Source organism: Brassica napus, chromosome A3 (assembly GCF_020379485.1).
Source record: "Brassica napus cultivar Da-Ae chromosome A3, Da-Ae, whole genome shotgun sequence".
NCBI lineage: Eukaryota > Viridiplantae > Streptophyta > Magnoliopsida > Brassicales > Brassicaceae > Brassica > Brassica napus.
This window is the reverse complement of record NC_063436.1, coordinates 26884433-26908931: the sequence shown is the minus strand read 5'-3', so window position 1 is coordinate 26908931 and position 24499 is coordinate 26884433. Positions and strand designations below refer to the sequence as shown.

Here is a 24499-nt window from a genome sequence, read left to right as displayed (position 1 = left end):
ATTTCCCCCAAAACCAAATTAAGAGTTTTAAATAATTTAACTATATAGTATTTAAGGATGTTGTTGCTGCTGGCTGCTGCTGAAGATTGAAGAGGTTAAAATACGGACCAACCTTGTTCAGAACTAGCCAACGGTGGCTGCCTTGCTGTACGATTTTTCCTCCATGTAATACACTTATTGTATCAGCGTTCTTGATCGTTGATAACCGGTGAGCTATCACCACCGTTGTTCGGTTTGTCATTAACCGATCCAATGCTTGTTGTACCTAATATTCATTCCACATATATCATAAACCCATAAGTCTATGTGGATCAAACCCTTAGAAAATCAAGTTCTTAAGAACTTACCACACGCTCAGATTCAGTGTCCAAAGCGCTTGTGGCTTCGTCAAGTAGCAGAATCTCTGGATTCCTGAGGATGGCTCTAGCGATAGCGATCCTCTGTCGCTGACCACCTGACATCTGAACACCACGTTCACCTACTTTAGTATTGTAACCTTCCGGGAGAGAGGTGATGAAGCTGTGAGCGTTTGCGAACATAGCTGACTCTATGACTTCAGAATGAGAAGCTTCTTCGTTTCCGTACAGAATGTTCTCGTAGATTGTGGTTGCAAAAAGCGCTGGCTCTTGTTGAACCAGACCAATGTGCTTCCTCAGGGCTTTCAAATCTAGTTTCTTGATGTCTTTTCCTGCAAAAGAAGCCAGCTTAATAAGCTAAGTAACTTCCTTTTGACGCAAGAAACCTAGGTTTCTCAGACTTTACTTGAGACACAAGAAACTTTGTGTTAATAGTACCAAGGCGAGAGCACTCACCCTCTATCATGATTGTTCCTGCGGTCGGGTCATAGAACCGGAGAATAAGTGAAATGACCGAGCTTTTCCCAGACCCACTCTGTCCGACAAGCGCCATGCTCTGTCCGGACCGAACTATCAAATCAAAGTCCTTGAAAACTACAACATGTGGTCTTGAAGGGTAGCTGAACTGGATGCCTTTGAGCTCAATCGTGCCTTCCACATTAGTCAGCTCCTCGCTGGTTTCTCCAACAAGCTGACTTTTACGGTCCAAGATCTCAAATACGGACGCAATCATCTGGTTTCCTTTAAGCAGATCCGGAGCTAGAGCCAATATTTCACCCATTGCTAATGCCGTCACGATCAAAACCATGAATGTTTTCATCACTGATTTAAAGCTAGATATTTTATTATCCATCAACGTTGATCCGTACCTATCAAATTAAACAATAAACAGTTCAAAAACATATACCAAACATACATTTGTTTACTATAATATTTATCAGAATATATGATTTATTAGTATTTTTATTAAACTAACCAAACCCTAACTTCAAACATACTCTCCGCAAGGCCAAAAACATTTGGAACTCCTAAGGCCTATAGGTGAAACTTTCTATATAGAGACATACCATAGAGCGAGGCCATAGGAAGAGAAAATGAAAAACTGAGAGATGCCATAGAATAGGCCAGCTATTTGTCCTCGCCTGAAAGAACGTTTGGAAGGTTCTAAAAGCTCTTTTGAGTAAAGTTCTAGAACCTTCTCTTCAGCACAGAAGGTGGCCACCGTGCGGATGTTGCTTACAGACTCTCCGGCCAACATGTTGGCCTTCAGATACGCTTTGCTCAAGTTTCCTCCATAGCCTTGCATGAAAAGTTTCTATACATACAACAAATATGACAAATAGGTTAAACTTAACTTATTGCCCACGTAAACTCAACCAGTGAATTTGAAAGACGCGAACCACTGCGTTTACCTCGCTGATATGTCCGCTTATAACCAACGGGTATGTGGCCAAAACGACAAGAGTGAGTCGCCAGTTGAGCATGAAGGAAATAACGAAAGACGTCACAACGAGACCTAAGTTCTGAAGTAGAATCGTCGACCTATCGACCACTATGGTCTTAAGCAAAGTTGCGTCGCTCTCAAGCCGCGACGCTAACATCGAGCTCGTGTTGTCCACCTCATCAAACCACCCCATTTCGTTCTTCAAGATCGCTACATAACCAAAAAAATAAATTTATTACTCATTTTAAAACTTGCAAAGAACTTCAAAGTAGTTTGAGACGAACCTAAGAACATCTTTTCGCGGACGCGGCGAGTGAGACGCTCGCCCATAATACCGAAGCAAAGATGCTCAATAGTGTAGACGATGAGGGTGATGGCTGAAGCAAAGCAGAAGAGGATAGCGATCTTCTTCACCTCTTTTTGAGTGTTGTCCCAACCCTTCTCGTAATAGGAAACTAAGGAGTGCGAGACTCCAAGGGCGAAAAGAGGCATCAGAGATCCAGCAATAAAGGCACATAACGTTCCACAAATACCGTACAACCAGTCCGGGCGGATCATAGAATAAAGACGTCTCATCGTTACTTTAGCCTCTTTGGACTGATCTTCACCGTCCTCTCGAGTTACTGATTCTTTCTCCAAGCAGGAGCTTGTTCTTGATTGTTCCCTCGAGTATTGTATACTGAAAATGCAAAAAAGAATGTTGGTAAAAAGATCTCACATCACATCAAAAAAATTAAAAAGATACTTAAAAGTAAAATATTATTCATTTATGGTCAATTGGTTTTAAGTCGTAAACTTAAAAAAAAACAATAAGAATTTGGTTTTCAATTTGTATTAGGTTTTGATTGTAAAAAAAACAGTTCTAATGAAAAAATTGAGTATACAGCAAATAGTACCTAGGTGGCCTGCTTAACGTGCGATCCAAGGAAGGGTTGCGCTCGAAGGAGGAAGCTTCCTGGAGACGAAGGAGAGCAGAGTAGGCTCCATCGAGATTAGATATGAGATTCTCATGATTTCCAAACTCTACGATCTTCCCTTCGTGAACAACTGCTATTACATCAGCATTTCTTACTGTTGAGAGTCTGTGAGCCACAACCACCGTTGTTCTTCCAACCATCACTCCCTCCAACGCTTCTTGCACATTCTTCTCCGACTCTGCATCTAGAGCACTTGTCGCCTCGTCGAGTAAGAGTATCGATGGATTCTTCAGGATTGCTCTTGATATCGCAATCCTCTGTTTCTGTCCACCTGAAAGTTGTATCCCCCTCTCTCCAACCTAAGAAAAGGCGCAAGAACATCAGTGTTTATAGTAATTTCTTGTGTCACAAGGTATCTATTTTGACCTACCTGCGTCTCAAATCCTTCGGGAAGGTTGTTGATAAATGAAAAGGCTTCTGAGAGCTTTGCAGCACGGCCAATCTCCTCATCCGTCGCGCCATCTTTGCCATACATAATGTTCTCGCGAATCGTTGTAGCAAATAGAGCTGGCTCTTGACTAACCAAACCAATATGTCCCCTTAACCACTTAATATCCAGCTCTTTGATATCACTCCCGTCCAGCAACACGGCTCCGGATGTGGGCTCGTAGAACCGCTCTATCAAGGATATGACCGTGCTCTTCCCTGAACCACTTCCTCCAACAAGCGCCACGGTTTTCCCGGCAGGGATGGCTAGGTTTAGCTTGTCAAAGATTACCACATCAGGGCGAGATGGGTAGCTAAAAGTCACGTCCGTGAATTGAATGTGGCCGTCTACTTTGCTGAGTTTACGGCCAGATTTTGCGCTTGTTTTAGCCGCTGTGTCACGTTCAATCATCTGAAAAATTGGATGCGCAGAAGCTTTGGCTCGTACAAAGGCTGAAATATCCGGCGCTGCCTGTCCAAGTGACCTACACGAACACGAGAACAAAGAGTTTGTGATACATAAAAGATACAAAGGAAACGTGTAGAGCAAGCAAGCAAGATGATAGTATACAGGCCGGCGATGACAACGTTGAGCATGGTAGTGAATGACTCGCCAGCATTGGCGATACCCTTGTGGACAACAACGCTTGTGAACCAGACGAGCAAGGCCCATGATAGAAACAAGACACAGTGCAACGAACCAAGACCTAGTCCTTTAATTAAACCGGCTTTTCTTCCGTACTTGTACGTGTTCTTGAGAGCTTCCCGGTATAATTTCGCTGCCCTTTCTTCACCGGTAAATGCTTGTACGGTCCTCACATTACCAATCACCTGAGTTCCGACAGTGAAATATAAAGTACACACAAAATCTTTGAGCTTTCCTTGTCAGAGAAGTAACTAACCTCTTCCGCAACCTGGCCGGCCTTGATGTATGATTTCCGGACACGGGAGATAAGTCCGATGGCGACAAACGCATAGAAGCCGCCAGCTAGAGCAATGAGAGGGACTATGGCCAGAGTGACAAGACTTATTTGCCATACGCTCGTGAATCCGATTGCAAAACCGGCTATGAACCGGCTTATATAGTGCAAGAAATTCCCTACCTGCAACGATTTTTACCGGTTATCATAAACCATGAACAAGATTTGCGTGATCACCTTAAAATTTTGAGATTAAGCGACCAGGCTGTTTAAGTGGCTGGCTTGATGGAAATAACCAAATATAGGTCAACATTTAAAATATAAACTAAATCGTATCAAACTCAAACGCCTTAAAAATGCAACATGCAATGCAACTATAATTTATTGGAGTAACAGAAAAAAATAAAAATATCAGTTTAAAGATTACCTAAAAGGCCAAAACCAAAGGAAATGCATGTAAATAATATTAATTCATTGGACTAAGCCATGGACCATATGGTGATACACATTAAAAATGATACGGAGTAGACAACCCATGTGTAGGTAAAAAACACAATCCATGTACAAGGTTTCTGAATTTTAATACCTATATATGTCATGTCTATAGCTAGTGTTGATCGACCAACGCGTTAGGCGGTATTTACACAAAAAAAAAACAAATGCATTTAGTAACTAATGTGTACCACACAAAAAAATTAATTAGCTATTATGAATCAAGTCAAAAAACGCAACACAAGTACACAAGCAAATTATACAATTAGGAGTTGATACCAGTTTCATTCGGCTTAAAGAGGTACCTTCTCGGAGAGTGCATCTTGGACGACGAGAATGTCAGAGGTGATGGCGGATATGACTTCTCCGGAGGAAGCTTCAGTATCAAATAAGCTTATGTCTTGACTTAAGATTGACCGGAGATAAGCTCTCCTCATTTTTGCTGCTTGCCTCTCTCCCGTATGCATCCAACATGCAACCTCTGTTTCCATTTTATTATATTTTATCTACTACTTACTTACAAATGAATTATAATTCAGAGACATTGCTTTGTTTTTTAAAAAAATTGAATTACGTATTTATTTACCTAGCCATGATGAGAAAAGTATAGCCACACTGAGATATACAAAATCCAACGAGTACTGCACCAAATAAATTAGAAAACAATTAAGCCGAGCAATCATAAATACAAAAAAAATATACGTGATTAGCATTTCACTCGAATTTTATTTGGAGTAAATATTAATTTAATTCTGCTACAAACAACAATTTTTTATAGGTAAACTTCTATTCAGTTTTCAAAACCTTGGCGACTTTGTGAGAGGCTTGGTGTCTATCCATATAAGCAATACCAATAATGTTGATAAGTTTGCCAAAAAATATGAAAAAGACCGGAACGGAAGCGCCGTGAATGCAAGCACCGATTGATCCGAGAGTCATGAGAACGCAATCGTTGAAATTTGCGAAGGAGAAGAGCTTAAGAAATGACACCTTTGGCGTCGCCGCCTTCTTCTCCTTCTCCACCTCCGTCGCCAGATCATCTGACGGCTCCATTGTTATCGGAAAGTGTGTCTTTAGTTGTTGGAGAGGAAATATGAGAGAAAAAAGGAAGATAAAATAAATTGGGAAAGTGTTTAGAGAGGAAGAAACGAGAGGTGATACATTAAATGAAAGACGACATATAAAACCAAGTTTTTTTGGTTTCGGTGAGAATAGTTTGGTATGAAGCTGTGTGTGTGTGTATGTGACCCTTACTGATAAGGGAGTGTCTAACAAAGTATGATCTCCCGCTTTATTTTGAATTGTTTGTAGTCGTTACCGTATTATAGTGGTAGTTATTTACTTGAAGTATTAAGTTTGCTCAAGGTAATGTAATGAATCCAAAAAGGTTAATAATGGTGAAAGGAACAAGTATCAGATCTTAGTGTACGAGTTTGCGACTTTGCGTAACTGAGGTAATTATAACTTCTAACTAGGATAAGACCTGCGCCTTGCGCATGGTGAGTTTATTTGTATATATTATCGATAGTTTCTTTTATACATTTGATCATTTTATTTATATATATAAAATATTTATTGTTGTTATTATATAATTTCTTTCCAATGAATCGGATCAATTTTTATTAAAAATAATGGAACAAAAGTATAATTAATACATCATGAGTTGATCGGATTGGACATTAAACAAATTATGACTTAAAACCTTATTTTTTTCATCGAACACATTCTTGAAAAAAGTGAACAGTATTGTTTTCACAGTTGAATTATTTTGACTTTTATCTTCTATATGGTTTTGAAAACTTTCAAATCAACCATCGAATTGATACATGTCATTTTAATGTTTTTAGTCGTATACTTACGGAAAACTTACATTAATTTAAAATCGTTTTTAAAAAATCAAAATATAACATATAAGAAAAAATCTAACATATAAGAAAATATAACATATAAGGTGTCCTCATTTTTGTATTTTAAATTCGTTTAAAAAAAAAATAACATATAAGGTTTCCTCATTTTTATAATTTAAAGTCATTTTAAGAAATTCAAAATATAACATATAAGAAAAAATCTAATTTTTTTATTATATGGTTAATGTGATTGTTTATTTTTTTAATAATATAAAATTAAACAAAATGAAGAAGGATGCAAAAATTGTTATCAAATATTTATTATTCATAATCATTAATTACCATATATATGTAAATAATATTAGGTAATTTAGTAGAATTTATTTAGGGAAAGAATACACACATCTTATATTTTAGGTTAATATAATGTTCTCTAGTGGACATTAAACAAATTATGACATAAAAACCTTATTTTTCCCCTCGAACACATTCTTGAAAAAGTGAACAGTATTGTTTTCATATTTGAATTATTTTGACTTTTATCTTACATATGGTTTTGAAAACTTTCAAATCAACCAGCAAACTGATACATGTCATTTCAATGTTTTTAGTGGTATACTTAAGAAAAACTTATTTTTTTGTAATTTAAAGTCGTTTTAAAAAATTCAAAATATAACATATAAGAAAAATGTAACATATAAGAAAAATATAACATATAAGGTGTCTTCATTTTTGTATTTTAAAGTCGTTTTAAAGAAATATATAACATATAAGGTTTCTTCATTTTTGTAATTTAAAATCATTTAAAAAAATTCAAAATATAACATATAAGAAAACATCTAATTTTTAATTATATGGTTAATGTGATTGTTTATTTTTTTAAAAAATATAAAATTAAACAAAAATGAAGAAGGATGCAAAAATTGTTATCAAATCTTTATTATTCAAAATCATCAATTGTCATATATATGTAAATCATATTAGGTAATTCGGTAACTTTTATTTAAGGAAAGAATACACACTTCTTATATTTTAGGTTAATATAATGTTCTCTACTGAACATTAAACAAATTATGACATAAAAACCTTATTTTTTTTATCGAACACATTTTTGAAAAAAGTTAACAGTATTGTTTCCACAGTTAAATTATTTTGAATTTTATCTTGCATATGGTTTTGAAAGCTTTCAAATCAACCATCGAATTGATACATGTCCTTTTAATGTTTTTAGTCGTTTATTTAAGGTAAACTTACATTTTTGTAATTTAAAGTTTTTTAAAAAAAATTCAAAATATAACATATAAGAAAATTCTAACATATAAGAAAAATATAACATATAAGGTGTCCTCATTTTTGTATTTTAAAGTCATTTAAAAAATATATATATAACATATAAGGTTTCCTCATTTTTGTAATTTAAAGTCATTTTAAAAAATTAAAAATATAACATATAAGAAAAAATCTAATTTTTTTTATTATATGGTTAATGTGATTGTTTAATTTTTTTTAATAATATAACTTTAAACAAAAATGAAGAATGATGCAAAAATTGTTATCAAATCTTCATTATTCATAATAATTAATTGTCATTATTCATAATAATTAATTGCCATATATATGTAAATCATATTAGGTAATTCCGTAGCTTTTATTTAAGGAAATAATACACACTTCCTATATTTTAGGTTAATATAATGTTCTCTAGTGTTATATAATTATAAAATAATGTGACACCATTAGATTAAACTATACTTTATATTAAATGCTCTAGAATTATTTGAAATAGAATTTAGAAGGCATTTAGAGTGCCACCTAGGATTTGAGGTTTTTTTTAATTAATACAAAATTAAGGTTCTAATTTTTCAAATGCTTCTCAATTAATATATAGGGGATATATACTATCTTCTAAGATTTTTGTAAATTTATCTGAGAGCATTTTAATTTCATCTCTATGGTCTCATTAAACTTTTTTTAGCAAATATTAAATACTATATAATATTAATATGAAATGTTTAAATCTCCAAACTTGAATTATATTTTAAATATTTATTTTCTAAATAATAGGTCAAATAGTTCATTTAATTTTTTTTAAATATTCAAATTCCGCCATTTTATGACTTTCTGAATCATTTTAAAACATACATGCAAGATGACAAAAAAACATCCATGCAATTCGGAAAGTGATAATGATACAGTGAGATAGTTTATGTACCTTGAACGCACTACAAAATAAAGGTTGTTTAACATCATTTATATTATATATTTGCATTAGTTATAAATGATGTAAAATAAATTTACATCACTTAATTAAATGACTCTGAAAGTGGTGATGCAAATAATTTGCATCATTTTATTAATAACTGATACAAATATTTTTATTATTTACATCAATTAGTGTAATTGATTTTAATATGTATCAATTGCAAAAAGGGGGATAGAAAAAAAGAATATGCTTTTGGATAAGAAAAAACTGTTAAGAATAAAGTACAACTAAATTAGAGCCACAAACAAATATTAAAGCTACAAAATCTTAACTACATCGTAATCCTTTTTTTTGGTTGAAATTTTAGCTATTTAAAAAAATTCTTATAACAAATATTTAAATGATAAAAATAAGATAAATAACATCATTTTTATTAAATAGATGTTAGAATAATATATAATTACATAATTTTTATTAGTATCATTTTTATAGTGATTAAGTTTTGTATCAAATATATAAGTGATGTTAAACAAAATAAGTAAACGTATCAATTATTTAACTGATACAGTTACATATAATAATATCATTTGTGTTAAATTGATACAAATGAATAAAAAGCATATCACTTATATTGAATTGATGCAAAATAAATTAAAAGTGACATTACTTATTATAATTGATGCTAAATAATATATATTTGTCTCATTTGTAGATAAGTAATTTAAAACAGAATCATTTAATTTTCTGATACAATTTAAGTGATTTAATTCACCTCTTTTTTTGTAGTGACGTAATATCAACAATTGTTATAAGTGGATTTGTTTATATCATTTATATGATATATAAATATATTACATGTTGTATCATTGTTCTAGAATTTCAAGTGAAAATTTGAGATCTTTTATTTTATTTTTTAGATAATCTTTTAATCATTTTTGGATTGCTTCAGTATTTGTGGATAAAAGAGGGAAATATAAAATCTAGAAGTAGACGCATCGATCGATACTTCTTATGCCCATCTACTAGATTCTATATAAAGTATAGAGAGATCGACCCAAGGGAAAATCTTCAACTTATAATAAAGTTTTATTCATCTCCGGAAATTTTGAAGGATGGGATACAATACTTGTTCGTCACCCGGAAACCAACCGTGCATGTGCAAGATGAGACATGAGGGAAATCAAATTCATACATGTGCAATATTCCATTGCCATTGCTTATTCTATTGTTAGGTTTCAATAAACTTATAGATATAGAGAAAAATGTCTGTGCAACAAATATTGCTTTTAGCAATTTTCAAGACATTCTTTTTTTTTTTGAAACTTAAGACATTCTTTGTTGAAGAACAACAAAAATCAACAAACAAAAAGGAGACAAAAACATCAAAGTATGGCCTCTGAACAGCAACCATATATTTAACCAAACCATTGCCGCGTTAAACGCAATGATGACAACAGCTCCGCTCGAGACCACTATCACCGCTTTGAATCGTAGAAGACAAGACGCTATGAGGATAACTAAAAATAACCACATCCTATTGATCACCATCTTATATTGTGAATTTGATTGTATTTTTACATGATTCTTACTTTGTTTTCCAACTCTAACGACTTGTTTATGTTGAAAATTCTATAATTTTATCATAGTTATTATCTTTCAAATAGGGAATGCATGGTGCAAGATTAAATGCAAATTAATGATCTAACTGCATGTGCATGATTTAGTTATTTTGGGCATTAAGAGTTCTTTTGCATTTGTGCGAGTGAAGATGACGTATTTGAGCTGGTTATTAAAGGTCAAACTAATAATTTTATTTTTCCTAACTTTGCGAACTCGTTATGTGACCCATTCAGAGCTGAGGATCAGCGACGTAGATACCTCATAAATGTATATATTCACTAGCATGCAATGACCATTGTCTTCTTTTATGATCATGTTCAGTAGCCACTGTGATATGCAGCCCCTTGAGAAAGTATTTTACGTTTATAATCCCTTTTATTTCAATTCACACAACATTCTTACATCGATTCTGATCCGGGGATCACGCAATGTTTTGCAAACACATTCTAATATTCAAAAAAGTTAGTCAGAAACTAACTCCATAAACCAAGGAGAGAAAAGCTCTCCATCTAATTAAAACCATAACCAAAGATGCTCATATCAACAGATTCCATCTCTGGCATAAAAATTTGCAAAAGAATAAACACAAGTCTTCACTTTCTTTGAGGAGAACACAAGCCATGGATTCATTAAGAGGCCAAGGTGGGATTCAGATGCTTTTAACTGCTGAACAAGAAGCAGGCTGGATCGTTTCAGCTGCTAGAACCGGTATAGTCTTTCTCTTGAGGGTTTCTCAGGACAGACCCTGAAATTTTGGAGGCTTTAAACAATGTAATAAACACTTAGAAAGAAGAAAATATAAACCAGTTTGGAGTCTATGTCCACATGTTTAACTCGAAAACAAAAAAAAATTTGGGGGTGGGGTACAAATCCAATGTTTCACTTAGGTAGGGACAAGACATGTTTATGCGGTTTCTTGGCCTGATCATCTTTTGCTTTTTATTTATTTTTGATGGATGAATCAATGATCAGCAAAACTAGCAAGAATGAAGCAAGCAAAAGACGAGGCTGAGAAGGAGATGGAAGTGTATCGGTCCCGATTAGAAGAAGAGTATCAGACACAAATCTCTGGGGTAAATCAGCACCGAAACAAAAAAAAACTACCTACAAAGCTTGATGTTGTACTCATTCTTTACCTTTTATTTTCAGACGGAACAAGAGGCAGCTGCAAAACGTTTAGAAGAGGAGACAGACGGCAGGATCCAGAACCTTAAGGAGTCTAGTTCAAAGGTCTCTAAGGAGATTGTCAAAATGCTCATCAAGTATGTTACCACTACTGGAGCATGATATTCTAAATACACTCACCACTTAGTTCCTTATTTTGTTGCTATCTTGCTATTTTATTTTACTTATTGCCATGTGATATGCAAAACGACGTTGCATTTACGCTCTAATGTGATGACATACTTGATGATTTGGCATGAATAAAACTGTCCAGAAAAGTTTGAAATTGTCTTTGATGAATCCACAAACCAGTTACAAATACGAGTGTACACTACTGATACAATTATCAATATTTACCAACATGGCCACACAGTCATCACAACGGCTATGATCAAATTCTAAAGTACAAACAACATTCTTCACAATCATTGTGGATTGTGAAGTGAACCTTTGCAATGAATCTCCAGCTTTCATGAAATAGCGAATTGTATCTCGACTATATCTGAATCAGTCACTGTATTGAATCAGAAGAGCCACTCATCGCCTTGATTCTCGGCTTTCTACAGAACACATAAAACAACAATGACCCATAAAACAAATCATTTCAAGTCTATTCAGTCCCTATGCACATGTCAATTTTGAACAATCCATTTTAGCATAGAACTCTATTTGGTTGTGTATATAAGACATCAAGACAAATCTTTTATATTCTTAAGATTGTGAGGAAGTTAGTAGTACCTTGACCAAAGGGCTGTTCCAAACGAGTGACAATATGTTTCCCATAAGTGTACTTCTTCAAAGCAGAAGCGTGCATCCTGACTCTGCTGACCAACACCACACGCTGATCAACACTACACGTCTCGAATATCTTCTGCACCACATAGTTACCGTACTGGTCCTTCATCATCATCTGTTAAAGGTATCTTACAGTTAATAATATCCTATCAAAATAAGATTAAAAAGTTTGGTCCACTTTTTTTGCTCACCAATAGACTATCATAGCTCTCATCAGCCCCTGCAATCTCTTTGATGATGAGATCTCGCTCAATTCGACCACCATGCTCCAGACACTTCTCTATAACATTTGATGCAAATTTATGCAGGCTAAGCTGCACGATGTGCCCTGATAGTTTCCTCACGATTCTCTCACGTTCTTCAGATGTCCCTTTCTCCAATACATGCTGCCAAAATAGTCAACATTGGTTTTAAGTAATGATTGGTTTGGAAACTGCGGATATTTATGACAGACCTGTATGACGTAATTGCCGTATTGATCCTTGCAAAGGACACGTGCTGACTCCAGTATCTCCTCTGTGATGAAATGACACTGATGCTCATTTGAGCAACGCTCCATAAGCCTCTATACATTTAACACATTTGTTCTTTGAGTACTAATGCATAGAAACATAGTATGTTTAAGTGAGTTTCTTAGTTACCTGTATGACACGGCAGCCATAAGGATGCATAGAGAGAGAGGAGACTTGACCACGGAATGCAGATAACATGAAACCAACTCTGTCTGCGTGAATACTCTCAATGCATTTCTGGATGACATGGTTTCCATTTTGGTCTCGAACACATCTCATGACCTCCCCGTCAAGCTCACGTGCTAAACGAACTCTCTGGTCAGGCTCTATGACATCAAGTGCCTACACCAGGAACAAAGTTTCAACCATGAGTCTTTAAACAAACTCCAAGTCCAGACAAAAAAATGGAAGTGGCTTGGTTACCTTTTGTATCACGCGACAACCGTACATCTGCATACTAAGTGGTACTATTTGTCCCATGAGCTGATCAGCAAGTTCCATTCTCTGTGATGGGGTTCCGTACTCGAAAAACTGAAACAGATATCGCTAATAATCAGTCTGAGATATAATGCATTGGTAAGACATAGGCTCAAGTACTAGTAACATACCTTTTGAATGACATAATTGCCAAACACATCTGTCATTAGTTTGCAAGCATGAGGAAGAAGCTCCCTAAACACAGCTTCTTTCTCTTCTGGATTACAGTTCTCAAGCTTCTGCTGAATGAATCGGCTCCCGTGCTGATCCGCACTGTAAAGACAACAAGGTTTTAATAAAATTTTGTTACCAAAACCAAGACAAGACTGGTGAAAAGAAAGACGAAAAAAAAACTTGCCTGAACTCAACAATGTGTCCTGTGATGTCTGATAAACCAAACCTCCTGCCTTTTCCAGACTTCAGATCTTCAAGAAAATTGCACAATCTCGGACCATTGGTACCTTCCAAGCTTCCCTGCTGCTGCCATCCAGGGTATGCCTCTACATAGGGAACATAGCCCGGTGAAGGAGGAGCACTAGGCAGATATTGCACCATATTTGGCTGGACTCCATAGTAATTAAGACCCATATTAGAGTTATTTGGTCCCCTCATTTGCCGGACAAACCTGGACTCATCTTTATGAGGCTCAGGAGCATTCTTATGGTTCCCTCTAGGAGCATTCATATGTCCTAATGCCTGTTGACTGTAGTGCATATACATAGGATCTGGAAAAGAAGGTTGCCCTGGTGGAGCATAGAAACTCTCGGCACCTCTGTGAGCTACATTCCCCGCACTCGGCCCATGTAACTGAGGGATATATTCTGGACGGACAATAAGAGGAACTGAACCATGGGAAGGGTATCCAGGTATGAACTGTGGGTGTGGTGGGATCATGTTAGTGTACGGTCCATAACCATATTGTGGAGAGTAGACACCAGGAGACTGCATGTTATAGACTTGAGCTGGTGAAGTCACATAACCCGTTTGCGTAGGCGGTGTAAAGCCTGGAGACTGATGAAGCACATGCTGCTGACCATAATGAAACTGTCCCGTGGTCCCGTTAACACTCTGATAACCCATGTTGCCGCCATTTTGAATCCATGTTACATTACTTTGTTGTGGATACATCTGCCTTTCTGGCCTTGCATTCCTTTGTTGTTCTCTAGGGTGTTTAGCCGTCCCGGGCCCAGATATGTTAGTGTTCTTCATCTTGGAGATGATAGTAGACTCATCGAGACTCTTCTCAGTGCCAACTGAAGCAGGATTATCTTTAACCACGACGTCACCTGACATCTCCGAGAAGTTACCACTCTCATCCGCTGTGTTCATTTCACCATCTGAAGAGTTAGGCCGACTATGCTGAGGGGTTGGACCAGAAGAACTACCATCCTGCAACCAAAAAGAGATACAACTTTAAACTTACCACAATTATCAAAAACCTTGAACTTCGAGAAAAGGAAGCAGAAGCCGAACCTGCCTAGTATCTGCCAGGCCTTGTGAAAGACTAGTGTCCACCACATTAGTCCTATCTGAAACACTATTAACAGAATGCTGTTGAGGAGAGACTTCATCCTCAGACACTTCCTTGTGAGTAGAAAGTGTAGCTTGGGGAGAATGAATGGGAATGTTGACTATACTCAATCCCTGGTTACTTCTAAAGCTACCTACACGACTGTCTACGAGCTGATACTCAGTAGTAGGGTAATAAACAGGTGGAGAAGGTGTGCGGGTCAGGTTGTGTTTATTAGGATGAGTGTTCAGAGGCTCCTGAGCTGCCCTGTCGTGACCCTGTCGTGACAAGAGACTATCAACAGCTAGAAACGATCCCTCCATGCTAGGAGGCGCGCTTTCACTTCGGTTAGGAACAGAAACTGGCCTAGAGTTAGACCATCTTTCGTTGTTACCAGACATCCTAATAGGATTCTCAGTTGCCATTGCTCCAAAGGTTGTTGCTTTCGTTAGTCTACAACATGAACAAGAAGGGACAATTAACACAAACTAGTCATATTCAAACACACACTAATTCATCAACATGATAAGTTAATGAGCTTGTTTGTGAAATCATGCTCATAAACAGAGCAAGTGATACATTGCTTCTTAATAAAAATCTCTAATTTGCCTCAATTTAATACATTTCTCAAGGAAACAAGGAAGAGTCTGCAGAAAGTTTGAACCTTTCGAGTAGTAAAAAGTGTATAACTTGAAAAAGTAAAGAACACAGAACAACCAAGAGCAGAAACTTAAAGACTTATGACATATAATCTTTATCAAAATCTCTAATTTTACCCATCCCTCTAGATAACAAGTGTATGAACACGCAAGAAAGTTTAAACCTTTTTTCAAAATCGAGTAGTAATAAAAAGTGTATAACTTGAAAAGGTAAAGAACACAGAACAACCAAGACTATGACATATCTACATGACCCGAAACGAGAAGCAGAGAGAAAGAGAAGAAACAGAGAAAAACTTAGATTGCGTGTCCTAAAAGAACCCTAGAAACAAAGCAAGAAGTGAAACTGCTTCGGCTTACCAGAGAGCGGGGACTATTGGGGGAGGAAGCGGATAGATTCACTGTTAACAAACCCTAGAGTCTGCTGCTCTTATTAAGTCGTCAGAGTCAAAGAGACAAGGAGGAGAGAGAGAGAAGAGACAAGGGTATTGATTGCATTGGTGTCTTAAAACATAAAGTGACTATCTTTGGTTAACTCAGTCAGATTTTTTAAAATGTTTTAGATTTTTTCCGGTAATGGCAATAAAAAAAAGAGCAAGGCTATTTCCACCCTTACGGTGCTTTCTTTCTTTCTTTCTTTCTTTCTTTCTTTCTTTCTTTCTTTCTTCCACGAAGTTTGTGGAGTTTTGACTTTTTGACCATTATCGGTTAACCAAATTATTAGTCCTTCTATTTTTTCTTCATTATATAAGACATGTTTGTTGGCTCTTGAATTACACTTACTCCAACTACAACCCCTGTTCCGGAACGCGGTAGCCGCTAGTCGGACGGTCGGATTGGACCTAACACACAAAAAGAAAATCGGGAATTAATCGAAAACTATACATGACAGAATTTTTAGATTGTTTACTATGTTATAAAACATGTTAATCTTAATTTGTGTATAACATTAATATATTTTCATGTTTAAAAACTGTATAAAACACACAAATATAATATATAAACTTAATATAGTGTAATTTTCATCAAAATTATGAATACAAATGATATTTATAAAATTTTAGATCAAATAAATAAATAAATATATTATTAAAAGTAAAATAAAAATTATAAAATAAAATAAAATAAAAAATAGATTAGGCGGCCATCTAGGCAGCTAGGCGGTCATTTAGGCGGTTTATGCGGAAAAAAATCAGATATCCGATTTTTTAAACCGATTTGGCATAAATCGGGACGGAAAAGTGACGTGTAGTGCCCAGACGGCTAGGCGGCCGATTTTTAGAACATGGACTACAACTAACCTAATTAATCTGTTTTAATTATTGATTTGAAATACTCTACATAATTTTATGTTTAACAAGTTTATATAAATGTATTTTAAACAGTGTTTAATATATAATATTATTAGTGTGAACAAAAAAGTTTTAACAAATTCTTAATGAAATTTGGATATTCATAAAACATACAGAACAAGTTTATGTATCTTAAAAGTCAAGGATTTCTTAAGGAGATTGCAAATAATAAGTGGAATTAATCCTTTAAACTCAGATGAACTGAATTCGAAAAGAAGAAAAAACTAAACAAGGAAATCCACACAAGCCATACAAAACTAGCACCTACATTGTCCTGATTTGCTGATGACAGAGAAGTGGTGTCAGCTTCAAACCTGAGACGTGAAGGGTCCAAGTCAACTAATGTCTTATCGGGTAAAACAGATTCTGGATTAGAGGTGATTCTTCCAACTTTTCAATGCTTCTAAACTTCCTTCTGGATTACTATTCGTGATTCATAAATTTCTAGCGATTTTAGAAAATAATAAATTGACTAGGTTGTAAAGAAAATATTTAAAATTTATCTAAAAACTAATTTATAAAAACAGATGACCTTGATATAATTTAATCCAGTACATGTTTGGTAAGAAGTTGGCTAGGTTCTTGAGAAATGGGAAATGAAATATGACGAAACTTTGTTAGAAAACAAAATACTTCTATTTTGTGTGCTCTTTACCATAAATATAAACCATATAAGTAAATTTTATTCTAGCTAATTAAGAAAATGTATAATTGGAGGTTTTATATACAATCTGACCAAGCTCTACACCTATCCCAAAACCCAAAACCAAAAGACTCTATTACACTGGTTTATACTATACCGGTTTATAATATACATGACTCTGCGTACATGATTAAAGCTATATATATACAGGGATCCCGCTATATACATGAGTGCACATCAATATCGAATTTAAATACCATCATATCCACTTGCGTTCGTGGCCACTTTTAGTTCTTGTATGTTTTTGCGCAGAGTCAATAGCTCTGCTTGTAGTATGGACCTTCACCTTCCACAGAGAAAGAGAGTGCGAGTCATGATCTCAGGTTAATTCGAGTTTCGTTGCTAATAAAAAATAATCAAATAAATTAATGTCCGTAAGCAGGTCTTCCGGCGTCGTTGTAGGAACAAAACGGCGAGTGTCCTGAAGGGTTAAGTGCGATGATAGGACTTAATTCATTATTTAGACCATCCACTTGGTAACATTTATGTTCCATTACCCATTAAAAATAAAATTAAAAAGGTTCAAAGAGTCGTGAAGCCAACTCAAATCCAACACAAAATAGAAATGTAGATCCTTTTGATCTAACTAGAGTCCGTATCCGCGCGAAACCGCGCTTCGCGCGGATTACATGTTTAATTAAAGAATAGTTTAATTAAAATTGGAAGTTTTAAAGTTTCTGAAAGTGTAAGTTAAGTTTTGTTTCTTTTATAATGTGAAGACGTTGGAAGCGGTGATCACTTTTTTTTATAAACTAAAGTAAGTTTGAATAATAAATTATGTTGATGAATTTAATATTCGTAAGAGAAAATAGTATTTGAGTGTGCCTATTTAATTGACGTAGAAAGCTGTAACGTAAATTTTAAAAAAGTTGACTGGTGTCGTTTGCTATGAAGCTTAGGATAGACATTTATTCTTCTTTTGGAAGCGTTGTATGATATCAATATTGTTGTCAAAGTAGAAGCGCGATCCAGGTGTGGTTGTGAGTGATAGTTTCCCTGAAAAAATGAAATATTTGTAAGAATTTAGTTTGACATAAACTTTATGTTTAGTTTATTACCTTCATGTAACCGTAGAATGACACTTGTGATGATTACGATTTAGTTTTTTCTGGTAGATATGCGATTTTACTCCCTGAAATTAGACGTCTCCTTGTCCCACAAAGTTTAACGTACCAGTTATCTACAAATAATTATTGTATTATATTTCAAATTTTTATATTTTCTATATATCTAGGGTATTAGGGTCATTTTGGGCATTTTGCTACATGCCATCTCTACAATTAAAAAAATAAACATGAGACGGATAATTTTATTTAATGTTGGTAATATCTTATGCATCATCTATAAAATAAATATATATTCATATATACCATTCCAGATTTAGTAATATTATTATTTTTATATAATTATACAATTTGTATTACTAAAGCTTTTAAAAATATGCAATTCTTAAACATCTAATATCTAATCGTATGATATTTAGTTTCTTATATATCTACAAAATTTTAAAAATATTGTTTAGGCCAAATGTTTGATAATTATACAATTTTATATCATTTTTATTAGTTTTATATAATTTGATATAATATATATCAAATCTATATTAAATTTTATTAAGATAATAGTAAAATCTATAACATTTAATAAAATTTATTTTTAAATATAAGTTAGAACAACACTAAGAACCTCAATTGAAATAGTATAATAATGGGATGCGTGAGAAGCTTTGTGATTCAACACGCATCCGGTCACTGTGGCGAAAGACTAAACAAAAGCATGTAATTTCATAAAATAGAATGAGCTTCTTAGTTTCTTGATATCATATACCGTAAATGGATATTGGGCTGACTTCAGTATTGACTGGGATTTAAATAAATTGTTTGGGCTTCGTAATTGACATGGATATCAGCCCAGTTTGAGATGAGCTGTTAGATTGATTGGCCAGGAATTTTTTGCATATGTGGCACACTTTAGAAACCTTTAAAATAGCTCCTTTTATATAGTAGGATAACAAAATATTAAGAGAAAATAGAAAACAAGACATGCTGATTCACCAAAAAAGTCTCTAGTGATCAAAGTATAAAAAGACCCAATGAAAAGGCTCTGAAGCGTCTTGACATTAACAGTTTACTTGTGTGCATGCTTTTAGAAATTAAAAAAAAAAACACACTCCTTTTCTCTCTCTCTCTCTCTTTCGACCATATATTCGCAGAATCACTCCTGTTTGCTGCCCTAGATCTTGAAGAAGAGGATCAAAGTTGACTTTTTGAGATCTGGGTTTGGACAAAGACTCTGTCTTTCTTCATTCTACCGTTTTGTTTCAGCTCAGCTCGAAGTTTTATTAAGGTAAACATGCACTTTGAGTGCCTCTTTAAAGTCTTTGTAACTGCTCTTATGCTGGAAAGCGAATCTGAGATTTATAGCTTTTGGACTTTAGCTTGCTCACGAGACTTACTTAGACTTCAGTTAAGTTCCTACGTGTGCTAGAGTGAGGACTGAATCACGGGAACAACGTGCATTTTTTTTGCGGTTTTCACAATTCTTCATTTTGCTGATTGGATTCTTCTTCTTTAAAGATTAGTTTGAAACGTTACTTAATATCTCCGTGTTTTCCGGTCTGGATCTTTCTTCTTCAGGCAATGCCACTTTAAAAGAAGTATGAAATAAAGATTCAATCTTTGTATGCCTTTCAACTAGAAGGCACGACAAGGGAGGTGTGTTTGGAGGCGTGATTTGGTTTCATCAAATGGTTGAGGCGCAGAAGAATTATCAAGGGCCGCCACGTCACCACACATCTCTCAAGAAGCCCCTATGGCTCGTCTTGTCAGTTTCAGTGTTCAGCATGCTTCTCATCTGCACTCGCATGTCCCCACGACACAGCAATAACTCCTCTAAGGCTCTCTCCTCGTGGCTACCTGTTCACGTCAGGAAACACACCGACGAGGAGGTGGCAGCTAGAGCAGTGGTCAGAGACATACTTAAAACGCCTCCCTTCGTAACCGAAAACTCCAAAATAGCCTTCTTGTTCTTGACTCCTGGTACTTTGCCGTTTGAGAAGCTCTGGGATGAGTTCTTCACGGTAACAAACACACCTCAACCAAGCTTCGTTGGATTATATTCGCTAATGAATCATGGTTTTAATCTGAAGGGTCATGAAGGGAAGTTCTCGATTTACATCCACCCGTCCAAGGAACGGCCAGTTCATATCAGTAGTCACTTTTCTGATAGGGAGATCCATAGTGATGAGGTCACTTGGGGAAGGATCTCAATGGTTGATGCAGAGAAGAGGTTGCTAGTTAGTGCTCTTGAAGATCCTGACAACCAACACTTTGTTCTTCTTTCAGAGAGGTAACGCTTGTGTCTCAATTAAGTTCTTCTCCACAACTCAAAAAAATAACTTTATTCCTCTATGCAGTTGTATACCCTTGCATACTTTTGACTACACCTATAGATATTTGCTCTATTCCAACGTCAGCTTCATTGAGAGGTAAATTAATCTCTTTAATCAAAAGAAAAGAGTTTTTTGTTTGATGTTCATTGACACAAGGTTCAATTATCTTTGTTTTATCTCAAGTTTTGTGGATCCTGGTCCTCATGGAACTGGTAGACATATGGAACACATGTTACCTGAGATTGCTAGGGAAGATTTTAGAAAGGGTGCTCAGGTAAAAAGACAAGCCTTAGTCTTTAAGAGCTTGTCTTAACTAGTAGTATGTTGCTACTCCTGTTGACTGTTTGTGGTGTCTTTTATTCTGGCCAGTGGTTCACAATGAAGCGACAACACGCGGTTATAGTGATGGCTGATGGTCTCTACTACTCAAGGTTCCGAGAGTATTGTGGAGTAAGTTTGTCCTGCTCCTGCAGCTGATTAGTTTTGGTTTTTAGTTCTCTTCAGTTCTGATTATGACGAGAAAGTTTTTATATGAATTTCAGCCAGGGATAGAGGCTGACAAGAACTGTATTGCAGATGAACATTACTTGCCAACATTCTTCAGTGTGAGGATATGCTTCTTAACTCACACACACCCATCTTCTGCACTCTTCTTGATGCTGAAACATTTTTGTTTGTTTGCTGGATCTTTTTTTCAGATGATTGATCCTATGGGGATCTCGAACTGGTCAGTGACTTATGTTGATTGGTCTGAACGACAGTGGCATCCAAAGACTCACACGGCAAATGAGATATCACTAGAGTTCATGAAAAACGTCACGGTATGTTTAGAAAACACAATCTCTTGAAAGTTGTCATGATTAGCTTCTTATTATCCTCGTTTCTCGCTTGTCAGACCGAAGAGATGAGTACACACGTCACAAGTGTGGGAGAGGTATATGCTCTCTAGCAGATCTCTCTTTTGTGGTCTTTACTTCTCTCTTCTCTTTCTTTATAATTTTGGACTTGTGGTTTTGAAGCATGGAGATGAGCTGCATTGGCCATGTACATGGAACGGGATTAGACGGCCTTGTTATCTGTTTGCGAGGAAGTTTCATCCTGATACTCTCGACACATTGGTCAACCTCTTCCCTAACTACACAAGCACAGTTATCTGAGGGAAGGATTCTAGAGCCGAAACAGGCAATTCTTGAATTCATTTTTGTTCCAGATATGTTGGATCTTTTAGATATTGTAAATTTTCCGAAAAACAAAAACTGAAATGATTCGTGGAAGTTGATGTTTCTTGATGGACCTGAAGAGTTGGTTTATACAAAATTAGAGCAGAAATTTTTTGGTTAAAAAGACTTTCATATTGCTGGTATATCCCTTTGCTTCGTCTCTAACTCTCTATCAACAAGTTTATGTTCATGACATTGTAATCACTATCAACAACACAGAGTTTTGGTAATGTCGAAGTCACTCACCAAACCATATTAAAGTATTCGAATTTTATTATGAAATCATAACATGAAAGAAAAAATACCCCAACAGGAATCAAATCGTTTTATTGTCAGTCAAGTGTATGAACATTGTTTCCCATACAGCCAGACTACAGGTCTTCAATCATAAAAGAATAAAACCGAGCCAGTCAAGTATCATGTGGCTTGAGGATAATGTTACACTGAAGCTTTGTGGTCTTAGTTTTGTGAATCCTCGAAAGGAGGTAAGCCCCATTCCTCTGGTTTGAAATGTAGCAGAGAGGCTAGAACTTGATCTGCAACGGTACAGTAGGACTTGTCCAATCTTGGATCCGGTACCATTATCACATTCCTGCTCACACACCATCGAAGAAAGAATCACATGTTAACCTTTTAGGGACTCTCAAACTCAATCACTAACTGCTCATCCGCTGAGGGGACTTGCAGAATGTTGTCAGAAACCAACTTACATTCCAGCATTTTTAGCTGCCATGACTCCCGAAGGAGCATCTTCAAACACCAGAGCCTTGCGTGGATCTACAGGACCGTCCTATAAAACCCACAAAGAAGAGTGGGACATACATTATTAGTTTACTACCTCTCAATTTATTTTGAAGGTCGAAAGACCACTAGCTAGTACAGTCATGTATAGTATTAATGACCTCAAATCTCCTAGCGGCAGCAAGAAAACCGTCAGGAGCAGGCTTCCCTTGCTTCACCTCTGGATCATCTCCACGCACTATGTGATGCATCAGTGAAAAAAGCTCCCGGTGTCTTTGCGTTTTCAGATCAAAATGTCGTGTGTGTGTACTGCATATCATTAAGGATACCAAACAGATCAGATACGGCAAAAAGATAAAAAAGGAAACTGAAAACGCCATTTGCAATCTAAATGTTGTAGTATTGTGATGGTGATGCAGAAACAGATACCCTGTGGCCACACAAATTGGAATCCCTTTCCCATGGAGATGTCTGAGAAGTCGGCTAGCTCCTATATCAGAGAAAGAGATCATGTCACCAAAAGTTATATATATATATATATCTCCTGTTGTGTTCAACCAATGAACACAACCGGAGAAAAATTTGTCTTTGTGTTAATAGTCTCATTGTATTGTAACCTGGCATTAAGTCACTTGTGGGAAAGAGGTCTTGCAACATAGACTCTCTCTCTACAATGAAAGCTTCAGGGGAAAGAGAGTCACTGATTCCACATTCCTCAACGAAAAGCGTGGCAGCTTCTATCGCTTTCCTCCCCATCATCTTCGCTTTCAAAGACCAGTCAAATGTTTTGTTGTATCTCGCAAGTATCTTCTCCTGTACCTCCGTGTAAAACTTCTCAGTGTCTACAAAAAACAGACATGACAATAGGGGGAGAGTTTAGGACAAGCAAAGACACATCTTTTACCAAACATTTAAGTAATCTCACAAAGTTGTTGACTTTTACCACTGAATGCTCACAAATTAGCATAAAGTTTCCAACTTTAAACAAATTCTTAAGACCGGAGACAAGGAAGTTACCTAGAAGGAGACCATCCATGTCGAATATGACGTGAGTGATCGAACCTCTCCCGGCGTCTGTGACGGCGTTGACGGAAGTGGTTGACATAGCTGCTACGATTCGAGCTGAAGCTTTGGTCACTGATCGCTGCGGTAAACCTCTGGGAAAGGGAGGAATGAAGCTCGTTGGAATCGTATTAGAAGATCGGAGTGTGATTCTTTGAGCAACGAATCTAGTTGGAGATGCTAACATAGTTCGACAACGTAGTAAGCTTTGACCTTTGAGCTATTTATAAGCGTCATCATTAATTGGGCTTTAAAATTTGTTGGGCTTTACTTTAATAATGGGCTGTGGGCCTGTGGCTGGTAATTTGGAGGTTTTGAACTGCGTCGTTTCATGAGCTTTGAGCAATTGGCATTTCTAAAATCGTTTCTTTTAACACATGTAGTGTGTTGTGTTGAAAAGCAAGGGATGAACCAGCCAACTCTTAAATGGAGCACTTCACCGTCAGATACTCTGAAGCGTAATATAGATAGTCTTTTGGTATGATGGTCCGAATAGATGTGGCATAGGATGTGTACATCCAAATGATAAATTATTGGTTATATGGTACAATGCAAAGGCTTTTTCTCGTTTTCAATCTTCCCTTGAAGCTGAAGCTACTCTGTGTTTTCTTTTGCAATATCTTGGATA

General features: G+C 35.9%; 5 protein-coding genes and 1 long non-coding RNA gene across 6 annotated transcripts; 2 read left to right on the top strand and 4 right to left on the bottom strand.

The window, feature by feature from the left end:
* Window positions 1–40: 40 nt before the first annotated feature.
* Window positions 41–5698, bottom strand: LOC106444632 (ABC transporter B family member 2-like). The gene is made up of 13 exons (XM_048763691.1): window positions 5420–5698; window positions 5202–5256; window positions 4921–5096; window positions 4106–4306; window positions 3775–4034; window positions 3148–3688; window positions 2697–3076; window positions 2085–2479; window positions 1769–2010; window positions 1424–1671; window positions 813–1225; window positions 348–688; window positions 41–265 (listed from the first exon to the last, which is right to left on the bottom strand). The coding sequence occupies exons 1-13, from the start codon at window positions 5666–5668 to the stop codon at window positions 41–43; spliced, it is 3726 nt and encodes a 1241-aa protein (XP_048619648.1). The 5' UTR covers window positions 5669–5698.
* A 5003-nt stretch (window positions 5699–10701) lies between these two features.
* On the top strand, window positions 10702–11974 carry LOC106444631 (V-type proton ATPase subunit G3-like). Its single transcript, XM_022716925.2, has 3 exons — window positions 10702–10993; window positions 11258–11358; window positions 11435–11974. Exons 1-3 carry the CDS (start codon window positions 10906–10908, stop codon window positions 11570–11572), a joined length of 327 nt encoding a protein of 108 aa, XP_022572646.1. The 5' UTR covers window positions 10702–10905; the 3' UTR covers window positions 11573–11974.
* LOC106440865 (pumilio homolog 6, chloroplastic-like) lies at window positions 11717–15990 on the bottom strand. Its single transcript, XM_048763682.1, has 10 exons — window positions 15763–15990; window positions 14707–15196; window positions 13592–14622; window positions 13365–13506; window positions 13180–13287; window positions 12886–13098; window positions 12699–12809; window positions 12436–12630; window positions 12188–12359; window positions 11717–12009 (listed from the first exon to the last, which is right to left on the bottom strand). Exons 2-10 carry the CDS (start codon window positions 15166–15168, stop codon window positions 11987–11989), a joined length of 2457 nt encoding a protein of 818 aa, XP_048619639.1. The 5' UTR covers window positions 15169–15196; window positions 15763–15990; the 3' UTR covers window positions 11717–11986.
* Window positions 15991–18215: 2225 nt separating this feature from the next.
* Window positions 18216–18640, bottom strand: LOC111214714. Its single transcript, XR_002664060.2, has 2 exons — window positions 18516–18640; window positions 18216–18453 (listed from the first exon to the last, which is right to left on the bottom strand). It is a non-coding gene; the product is annotated as an uncharacterized LOC111214714 (long non-coding RNA).
* Window positions 18641–19560: 920 nt separating this feature from the next.
* Window positions 19561–22177, top strand: BNAA03G47650D (glycosyltransferase BC10). Its single transcript, XM_013882631.3, has 10 exons — window positions 19561–19803; window positions 20094–20536; window positions 20606–20805; window positions 20873–20944; window positions 21032–21122; window positions 21218–21298; window positions 21391–21453; window positions 21547–21669; window positions 21744–21782; window positions 21868–22177. Exons 2-10 carry the CDS (start codon window positions 20204–20206, stop codon window positions 22003–22005), a joined length of 1140 nt encoding a protein of 379 aa, XP_013738085.1. The 5' UTR covers window positions 19561–19803; window positions 20094–20203; the 3' UTR covers window positions 22006–22177.
* A 144-nt stretch (window positions 22178–22321) lies between these two features.
* LOC106440864 ((DL)-glycerol-3-phosphatase 2-like) lies at window positions 22322–24081 on the bottom strand. Its single transcript, XM_013882632.3, has 6 exons — window positions 23827–24081; window positions 23427–23651; window positions 23239–23299; window positions 22971–23118; window positions 22779–22858; window positions 22322–22660 (listed from the first exon to the last, which is right to left on the bottom strand). Exons 1-6 carry the CDS (start codon window positions 24056–24058, stop codon window positions 22528–22530), a joined length of 879 nt encoding a protein of 292 aa, XP_013738086.1. The 5' UTR covers window positions 24059–24081; the 3' UTR covers window positions 22322–22527.
* Between the last annotated feature and the right edge of the window lie 418 nt (window positions 24082–24499).

Coding starts and splice junctions, on each gene's coding strand:
- LOC106444632 (XM_048763691.1), bottom strand. CDS start 5,668: ATGGAGCCGTCAGATGATCTGGCGACGGAGGTGGAGAAGGAGAAGAAG. Junction 3,689..3,774: donor AACGTTGTCATCGCCGGCCT/GTATACTATCAT, acceptor GTGTTCGTGTAG/GTCACTTGGACAGGCAGCGC. Junction 1,672..1,768: donor TAAGCGGACATATCAGCGAG/GTAAACGCAGTG, acceptor TTGTATGTATAG/AAACTTTTCATGCAAGGCTA.
- LOC106444631 (XM_022716925.2), top strand. CDS start 10,906: ATGGATTCATTAAGAGGCCAAGGTGGGATTCAGATGCTTTTAACTGCT. Junction 10,994..11,257: donor CGTTTCAGCTGCTAGAACCG/GTATAGTCTTTC, acceptor ATCAATGATCAG/CAAAACTAGCAAGAATGAAG. Junction 11,359..11,434: donor ATCAGACACAAATCTCTGGG/GTAAATCAGCAC, acceptor TTTTATTTTCAG/ACGGAACAAGAGGCAGCTGC.
- LOC106440865 (XM_048763682.1), bottom strand. CDS start 15,168: ATGGCAACTGAGAATCCTATTAGGATGTCTGGTAACAACGAAAGATGG. Junction 13,288..13,364: donor GCAATTATGTCATTCAAAAG/GTATGTTACTAG, acceptor TATCTGTTTCAG/TTTTTCGAGTACGGAACCCC. Junction 13,099..13,179: donor GTTGTCGCGTGATACAAAAG/GTAACCAAGCCA, acceptor TTCCTGGTGTAG/GCACTTGATGTCATAGAGCC.
- BNAA03G47650D (XM_013882631.3), top strand. CDS start 20,204: ATGGTTGAGGCGCAGAAGAATTATCAAGGGCCGCCACGTCACCACACA. Junction 20,806..20,872: donor TTTGTTCTTCTTTCAGAGAG/GTAACGCTTGTG, acceptor TCCTCTATGCAG/TTGTATACCCTTGCATACTT. Junction 20,945..21,031: donor AACGTCAGCTTCATTGAGAG/GTAAATTAATCT, acceptor TTTTATCTCAAG/TTTTGTGGATCCTGGTCCTC.
- LOC106440864 (XM_013882632.3), bottom strand. CDS start 24,058: ATGTTAGCATCTCCAACTAGATTCGTTGCTCAAAGAATCACACTCCGA. Junction 23,652..23,826: donor CATGGATGGTCTCCTTCTAG/GTAACTTCCTTG, acceptor TGTTTTTTGTAG/ACACTGAGAAGTTTTACACG. Junction 23,119..23,238: donor CCAATTTGTGTGGCCACAGG/GTATCTGTTTCT, acceptor AATGATATGCAG/TACACACACACGACATTTTG.